The following is a 9,573-nucleotide window of genomic DNA, read 5'->3' as shown; positions in this document are numbered from 1 at the left end:
CCATGTCAAGAAGCTATGTGCGGTGTAGGTTTTTGTCTGATTTTTCTTTAATAAACCAAGTAGGTTGGCTCCTTTTATCATCAGGGATGAAGCTAGAAATAGAACCCAATGGTGTCAATTATGTAGTAGTGGTGTCATCTATGCCATTAAGCATTGATTAATATATAAAATTAGGAAAGAAAATAAAAAAGTTACTGGTGTCAGCAGACACCAGTTCCTCTATAGCAGCTACGTCCTTGTGTATCAACTTCTTCTACACAATGAACTTAACAGCTCTCCTGTTATTGTTAAAAAAAAGACAGATGATGCTGATCCATATATCTATACCCTGGTTCACCGTGTTCCCTTGTTCTGTGAAGCAACAGGTGTTATGGCAAATCATATAAATCCACCCTTCAGATATGTTAGCCCAAAATAATTATATACTTATACGAGCAATATATACAATAAATAAAGGTGTGAGTACATAGCCATGGAATTGAACCAAACATGCATAGGAAAGATTATTGTATACCCATCAATAGTTAGATGGACACCGGTACAACTAAATTCACTGACTTATATCACCTGACTTTGTGGACCACAACAAGCTAGTTCACATGTTGGACACACCAATGATAATAAATAAGATGACCAAGACAGAGAATCTTGGTCCTTTGGTCCAGCAATAAACTTGTTTGATGATGAGCTCGCTTGTTGGCTGTTATTTGTAGGACACTAGTGCAGCTGTTGATGGCGAGTTGCTGCCATGAGAGAGAGCTTGGACCTGCAATGAACAATGAGCCCAAACTCCTCGCCCATGTCCAGCGTCTCCGGGCTTGCTCCACCCGGAATCACCCAGTCAAAATGGTATAGGAGATTAGCCAGCACGAGTTCAATCGTCGTTGTCGCCATCAGTGCCCCGGGGCACTGCCTACGGCCAAACCCGAACGGGATGAACTCCATCTCCAGCCCTGGGCTGTACTCCACGCTCATGGCGTCGAACCTCTCGGGCCTGAACTCCGCCGCGTCATGCCCCCAGTACCTCGGGTCCCTCCCAACTGCGAACGCGTTTATCATGACAGGCATGTCTTTGGGTATGTCGTAGCCCATGAGTTTACACTTATCTTGGGTTGCCCTGCGTATGAGCGCCACGGGCGGGTGGAGCCTTAGCGTTTCCTTGATCACCATCCGAAGGTAGTGGAGATTACCACCAAGGTCTGCGCTCGTTATCGTGCATTGTCCTCGTGCTGGTGCCAGAGTACTCTGTCGAACTTGGAGTTTCGCCCTTGTCATCACCTCTGGGTTGCGGATGAGTTCTGCCATGGCCCATTCTATGGTGGCAGCCGTGGTGTCGGTTGCAGCTGCAAATAAATCCTGCAACCATAGAGAAGAATTTATATTTAAGAACGGAGGAAGTAATATATATAGGTATGGAGAAGAATCACTTACGAAGATGACTGCGCCTATGATCTCAGAAGTGAGAGGGAAACGGAGGGTGTCTTCCTTCTGCAGCCTGAGGAGCACGTCTAGCAGGTCCTCCTTGTCTTTACCTTGTTTCATCTCCTGGCGCTCAACGATGATGTCCCCCAGGATTTCCTGTACCCGGGCGTGGCTCCTCCTCAGGTCCCGCGCGGCGCCGCTCAACCACCGTACCAGCCGCGATGCCGGGAAAAGATCCACTAGGCTGAACCCTCCCAGAAGAACCAGCATCTTCTCCAGCTCACGGAGGAACGTGTCTTGTTGCTGGCACTTGCCACCAAACACGGCCCTCGTGATGATATTGTTCGTAAGCTTGGACATCCCCTGGCCGAGGTTGACGACGGCGGCCGGCGAGGCCGATGACGCAGCGGCAATGGAATCCACGAGCTGCGCGATCTCGTCTTGCTGGATGGAGTCCATCCGCCGCACTTGCTTCGCGCTGAGCACCTCCACGATGCACACCTTCCGCATCTGCCGCCAGTACTCGCCATAGGGCGTAACGACGAGCCCTTTGCCGCCGCAGCTTATGAGGTCACGCGTGGGACCGCCCGGACGGTTGGCGAAGACGAGGTCCTTGGTCTTGAGCACCTCCATGGCCGCCTCCGGTGTAGAGATGACAACGGTGGGCACCTCTCCGAGCCGGAGCAGCATCACCTGGCCGTACCGGCGCGATAGGCGGAGCAATGCGCGGTGTGGCAGCGTGCCGACGAGGTGATGGAGGCTGCCGACGATAGGAAGGTTCCATGGACCTGGAGGAAGCTTGGCTCTAGTGTCCTTGGCGCCAAGAGCGTGGAAGAGAACCAACGAGCACAGAATGCTCGCCCCCACAGCCATCAAGCCGAATCCGTAAGAGAGTTGATGATCCATGTAAAGAGTTGGTGTGGTACCGTCAAGTCTTTACTTAATCCGTAAGAAGTAAATTGGCCGTCATAGTCCCACCTATATATAGAGAGAGAGAGTGATGAGAAGTAAAATCGAAAAATTAGAAAAAAAGAGTTGATGATCCATGTAAAGAGTTCGTTTAAGGAAGCGCCTTAAGCTCTTATAGCTAAAGCATAACTATGCGTCTCATTCGCTCTATGATCTAACACAGTTGTCTCAGGCCTATAACATCGCCTTCTGGTCAGCTTTTGTTCGCTCAGTACAGTCGTCTCAGGCACCACTTGTTGTTGCCGTACGTTATCATTTTCTCTTTTAATGGGCAGATACAGTACATTTGTTGACTAGTTTTTATTTCTTTTGAGAATTCAGTTGTTAGCTGTTAGTTTATTAGGTTGGGACAACTCAACTTTTTAGTTGGACTTCTTTCTTACTATATTTTAACCTAAAAATACCTAATGAAAAAGATTAACACTGGCTACTAGGAAAAGCAGATGTAATATCAGTAATAACTAAAAATGTTTCTAAAAGTAGTAATGAAGAGACAAGAACATTTTTTTTTAAACATAAGAACTCAGACCCGGACAGGACACATGTGTATTCTTTAAAAAAAATCATCATATCTATTATAAAAACTTCAACAAAAGTACATTATTTCTCAAAAAAATAAATTATATCAAGATTCCAAGCATTAGTAGAAAACAAGGCTTTGGTCCACGTCTGAAATCCCGTTAATCCTGATTCACTCACGAACTAGGATTCATGGGGGTATCGGTCCCGGTTTGTAAGGCCAGGACGCCGGCCTGGCCTCGTGGGCCATTGGTGCCGGTTCGTCTGACCCCTTTCGTCCGGGTTCGAGACACGAATCGGGATCAATGGACCTCGCTCCTGATCCACAACCATTGATCCTGGTTCCAACCACAAACCGGGACCAATGGTTGGCGTACAGTTGTGTGGCTCAAACGGGCTTCAGCAGGAGCTTCGCATCACTGGTGGAGGGTATCCTCACTCTCCGGGATGCAACCTGCATACTATAGTAACACATGACAAAACGATGGACACCGGCCATGGACTTGGAATTAATAATGGAGGTCAATAGATAGTAGGAAAAATTTAGTTTAGTGTGGATTGCATACGTGTCGAATCCCACAATTAACTTGACGGGTGTATGAGCTGCTCATCTAGAGAGCATAATTAGTCGTTTGACCAATAGTTAACCACGGAAACGTCTCTGGTCGATCAGTAGCACAGGTTGTCGTTTTGACTCGTTTAATGTTCATTCTATGTGGAAATGTTTGGAGCTCAAGGTGTACTGCTCCCTCCGTCTCAGTTTATAAGTTCGGCACATGTATCTAGATCGTCAATGTGATCAACTTAATGAGAGGCATATATTTTAAAAAAATATATCATTACAAACTTTAGATGTTCTAATTTTTAATGATATATTTTTTATGTTAAACGATATATTCTATATAAATCAAATTGACGACCTAGGTACATGTGCATGTCTTTTAAACTGTAACGGAGGGAGTATTTGATCAATAAAATCGTGTTCTTAATAAATAAACGATGGATACAACTACTGAAATAGTATTAACAACCACCTTCCTGATCCAGTGCCTCATTGAGCTGCCACCATGCTCACTTTCATAAGGATTAAACCACTAGCATGCAAAAAAAAAGCATGGTGAACCTCCAACGACGCTAGCCGGTCAAGAGGTGAAGATGCAATCGCTTCCAAGTTGCCGTTTGCTAGCTAGACCTAAAACAAATAGGTACATGCCATACCAAAGCTTGTTTTCTCAGTAAGAATAATGTTGAGATCATCCTTGTATATAATTTCAAGAAAGATCCACATGGTGATACCAAATTTGACAAATACTAGCCATGTTAAATAATGCACTCACTTTTTTCCTATTCCATAGATAGGTCCTATATCTAAGTGTATTCATAACTTACTCTCTATGTTTATACTGGTCCAGAAACATAAGTTTTGACTAGAGAAACGATCCTTGTTTTGACTGCATCATGTCATTGTAATTTGTCAAATAGACATCTGCTAGCAATCTCAAGGAGAAGAATAAGTATGGGCTAATTGCATGTCATGATAATTAGAAACATGCACAAAGAGATTATTTACCAGTCCATGGCTTGAGTTCATAAATTAGCATCTCTCTCTCTCTCTCTCTACGGTGAATTGTAATTGAGAAACATAGAAGAATGCACCATGGAAAGTTTTGAGGCAATAACCATTCAAGTATACTATTTCCTTTTATTTATTTTTACTGACCTACTGAAACATTTGAGTGATGGCATCTTCAACTTTTTCTTACCATGTTTGATGTGGCATTGGTTTAGTTTTGAAACTCATTCACATTACTTCATTTAATGAAATTCCGTCAATTAATGTTTGTTCTAATATTTTGACAAAGTCCATCCCAACATTATTATTGGTCTATGCAAAAAGGTCAATGTGAGGTACATAGAAATTATTTAATTTATAATGTTTAGGAACATGGTATATGTCCATAGTAGAATGGAAAAAGGTCACTATGCTAAGGTTATGTCTCAATTTTTTAAAATGGGCATTAATAGAAATTTAAGAGAACTTGACACAAGCCATTGACATTATGGGGAAATAGTGCATAATAAAACATTATAATTTTAGTTGTCTAAAGCGGGAACGAGATTTTAATATCTAGATTCCTAAATGGACAAAACCATGGTAATACCAACAAAGTATTATTTAAACTTCTACTGGTTTAATTAAAGGACTTGCCATTATCACGTTCAGAATTTACATGTCAACCTAATATCATGTAGAAATCCCGTTTCACTCACGAACCAGGATCCATTAAGGCATCGTTCCCGGTTCGTAAGGCCAGGGCGCCGGCCGGGCCTCTTGAGCCATTGATCCCGGTTCGTCTTACCCCTTTCGTCCCGGTTCGAGTCACGAGTCGGGACCAATGGGTCTCGCTCTTGACCCACAACCATTGATCCCGGTTTCAATCATAAACCGGGACCAATGGTTGGCCTACAGTTGTGTGGCTCAAACGGGATTGAGCAGGAGCTTGGCATCACTGGAGGAGGGTATCCTTACTCGTCGGGTTGCAACCTGGAGACTAGAGTAACACATGACAAGACGATGGACACCGGCCATGGACTTGGAATTAATAATGGAGGTCAATACATAGTAGGAAAAATTTAGTTTATTGCATACGTGTCGAATCCCACAATTAACTTGACGGGTGTATGAGCTGCTCATCTAGAGAGCATAATTAGTCGTTTGACCAATAGTTAACCATGGAAACGTCTCAGCACAGGTTGTCGTTTTGACTGGTTCAATGTTCATTCTATGTGGAAATGTTTGGAGCTCAAGGTGTATTACTCCCTCCATCTCAGTTTACAAGTCTGTCACATGTACCTAGATTGTCAATGTAACCAACTTAATGAGAGGCATATATTTCAAAAAATATATCATTAAAAACTTTAGATTTCTAATTTTTAATGATATATTTTTTATGTTAAACAATATATTCTATATAAGTTAAATTGACGACCTAGGTACACGTGCATGCTTTTTAAATTACTTCCTCCATCACTGTTTATAAGGCATGTACGTATATCTAGGTTGTCAATTTGACCAACTTAATGAAAGGCATATATTACAAGAAATATATCATAAAAAACTTTAGATATTCTATTTTGTAATGATATAATTTTTATGTTAAACAGTATATTTTATATAAGTTAAATTGACGACCTAGATACACGTGCACGTCTTATAAACTGTGACGGAGGGAGTATGACAGATGGAGTATTTGGTCAATAAAATAGTGTTCTAAATAAATAAACGATGGATACAACTACTGAAATAGTATTAACAACCACCTGCCTGATCCAGTGCCTCATTGAGCTGCCACCATGCTCACTTTCATAAGGATTAAACCACTAGCATGCAAAAAAAAGCATGGTGAACCTCCAACGACGCTAGCCGGTCAAGAGGTGAAGATGCAATCGCTTCCAGGTTGCCGTTTGCTAGCTAGACCTAAAACAAATAGGTACATGCCATACCAAAGCTTGTTTTCTCAGTAAGAATAATGTTGAGATCATCCTTGTATGTAATGTCAAGATAGGTCCACATGGTGATACCAAATTTGACAAATACTAGCCATGTTAAATAATGCACTCACTTTTTTCCTATTCCATAGATAGGTCCTATATGTAAGTGTATTCATAACTTACTCTCTCACTAGTAGAAAAAGGACCTATTGTCCCGGTTCGTGAGGGCCATTTGTCCCGGTTTTTGAATCGGGACTAAAGTGTCGGTACTAATGCCCTAAACCTTTAGTCTCGGTTCTTGCATAAACCGGGACAGATGGGCCTCCATGTGGCCGGTGCGACGAGCCCAGGCAGGAGGCACCAACCGGGACCAATAGGCATCCACGCGTCAGCATCTCAGGTGCTGGGTTTTTTTTGAAGGGGGGAAGGGTTTGGGGGTTTTGGGGGTTAATTTAGGTGTTTCATATATTGTGTTAGCATGCTAATTAATAGAGAGAAGTGTCATTTCTTATCTCCGTGCTTGGTCGACGCTACGTACTATACGTATAGAGAGGACTAGACACGCTAGCTAGTTAAGCAAATGAAGGAAACAGAAGATCGTCATGAACAGATGCATACAAAGAGAAGTGATATCGACCACCTCTCCTTCTCTGAGAGATTGGTCGAACAAAAAGTTCGCGTGTATCTATCCGACGCTACTGGCTACATATATACAATATAAGTATCTTTTACAATATAATCTCCTAATTAAAATTGAAGCCTGCAGGGTCCACATAGTATTCTCGGTTTTTAGCGATCACGTGGTCAAGAAAGAATGCCGCCAATTACTCTTGAATTCCTCGCATACGATCTGGTGCTAGGAGTTCATCTCGCATCCGAAATATCAAATTTGAAGAAGGGGGTCAATACATATATATATGAATAAATGAAACTGAACACAAATGATGGTAATAAAATAAAATTGTGAATATAATTATTTACGCACTACATATTGTTTTTCGGAGTAGCCCCGCTCACAGGTCGTGTGGCGGATGGACTCGCAAATGTAGTATCCACAGTAATTAGTCCCTTCTTCCTGCCACAACCACTTTACAAGAAATAGAGGTCAATCAAACTGATAATTAGCAAGCATGCTAATTGGTATTGATGAAACTAGCGCTCGAATCACTAGGAGATGCGTGGAACATATATGCTACTATAGTACTTACTTTCAGGTGTCTAAACCGCAGCTTCTTTGGCAGTCCCGGAGTTTTTGAGGTGAATTTACTTCAATCCCTGCCAGACAAAGAAAACAATTACTTGCTATCAGGAAATGAACAAATTGAAGTTGTCGATATGGTGCGATAATGATAGATTTAACTTACTTCTTTAGAATTTCAGTCATGTCCGCGTACTTCTTGGGATCTTTTCGTCTCGAGTCTAAGACGGTTACTAGTCCCTGCTCAAGCGTAATCTCTAGAAGAATATAGTGGAACTTGCGCACGCATGCATAACTCATCAATTACATTACTATAACCTCGACTAATAAGGGAAACCGAATATGCACAAGACAGTAACACTCACTCGAAGTTGTAAGGGAAGTGTATTATAGCTTTGTTTTGATTTAATATAAACGATTGTAGCACCTTGGCCTCGGTATCATTGGCGTGAAATTTAACCATATATATGCATCTATGAGATTTATGTTAATGAACCCAATATCACCGATTTGTCTTTTCTTCAATTCGGCGATCTTCAATCCGCATAATATAGTGAGAATAATTAAAGATACATGCAATGAAAGAGCTGACCTATATATAGAGACTTAATGACAGAAGTAGTACTACTTGCAGGCAGTAGCAAGTGATAATTGACTTATCGAGGGCCTTTAGATTGAAAAACTCGAAGAACTCCTCAAATGGAACATTCAACAGATCAATTCCAATGAGGTCATGCTCCTCTTTAACTCTGAGCGTCAAAATATTCCTCCCCCCAGACTCTCTGCAGGTTTTCATATACCAATCATGGAATCTTCGCATCATCGTTGTTAGAGATTTTTCATCTTTGACGAGAGGCTTCCCGTACACGTATCTGTGTTCGTTCACCTCCAAGATATCAAAATGTGCATCGTCGGGCAGGTAATCTCCAAGATCGTTATAACCGGGCACCATCACGCCCAGATGATTCGCGACGGCGCTAGACACCTGGAGCGGGGGGAACGATTGGTCTGCTTGTTCGCCGAGCTGGGCAACTTTTCTCCCAACTCGTAGTTTTGCTAAACTTTGATCACTGATAGTACTTCCCGACCGCTCCGCTTCGATAAATGACTTTGTAAGAATGCGCTCATAGTTGCCTTTCGCCGGAGACTTTGGTGGTTTCTTCAGGGCAGCCAGAGTATGCTTTGCTTTTACCGGATCTATCTTCTCCTCCGGAGGTGGATGGTTTTTTTTGCTTTCACCCCTTCAAAGAAGTTCTTCACTTCGGCTTCCACGATCTTCGTGATTTCCTTGTGGCTCCTCTCGTATGGTGACTTATCTGGAGTCTTCAGAGAAGGACCGTATCTGTATTGCCTGCCTCTGGCTGTACTACTAGACGCCGGAGCAGATGGAGCGGCTGCGGCTGTCTTTCCTTTCTTACGAGGCGGAGGAGCCGGAGCGGCGGCGGGTCTCTTCCGCCCTTGTTGACGAGGCGGAGAAGGAGGAGGCAGCTGGCTGCTCGGGCGCGCCGGCGCAGGGGGAAAAGGAGGCGGAGTGCCGCCACGCGCCGGAGAAGGAGGCTGAGTGCCCAGATCACTCGCCGGAGGAGGCGGAGGAGGAGGCGGAGTGTCCTGACTCGCCGGAGGAGGAGGAGGAGGCGGAGGCGTCCAGTTCGGAAGGTTGATGAGCTCCTTCCGCCATAGGCATGTAGTCTTCAGAGAAGAACCAGCCAAATCTCCCCTTCACTCGTAGGGTGGTCAAGCTCAAGGTCCTCAAATCCGTCCGTTATTTGATCCACCATCACCCTAGCATATCCTTCTGGAATCGGCTGGCCGTGGTAGGTTGAGCCAGGTTCATTAGGTATAACAGAGCCAACAGCCGCCTTGACTTTAAATGTAATCCATCGCGTCATAAGGTGGCAATGTTGAGACTCTGTGATTGCTGGGGAACGTCGCATGGGAAACAAAAATTTTCCTACGCGCACGAAGACCTATCA

At 43.5% G+C, this 9,573-nt stretch overlaps 1 protein-coding gene across 1 annotated transcript; it reads right to left on the bottom strand.

The window, feature by feature from the left end:
- Positions 1-415: 415 nt before the first annotated feature.
- On the bottom strand, positions 416-2,618 carry LOC123429052 (desmethyl-deoxy-podophyllotoxin synthase-like). Its single transcript, XM_045113114.1, has 2 exons — positions 1,432-2,618; positions 416-1,356 (listed from the first exon to the last, which is right to left on the bottom strand). The coding sequence occupies exons 1-2, from the start codon at positions 2,326-2,328 to the stop codon at positions 718-720; spliced, it is 1,536 nt and encodes a 511-aa protein (XP_044969049.1). The 5' UTR covers positions 2,329-2,618; the 3' UTR covers positions 416-717.
- Positions 2,619-9,573: the final 6,955 nt, after the last annotated feature.

The sequence above is a fragment of the Hordeum vulgare genome, chromosome 2H (genome assembly GCF_904849725.1).
Source record: "Hordeum vulgare subsp. vulgare chromosome 2H, MorexV3_pseudomolecules_assembly, whole genome shotgun sequence".
Lineage (NCBI taxonomy): Eukaryota > Viridiplantae > Streptophyta > Magnoliopsida > Poales > Poaceae > Hordeum > Hordeum vulgare.
The sequence above is the reverse complement of the archived record's forward strand: the minus strand, read 5'-3'. Positions and strand labels throughout refer to the sequence as shown.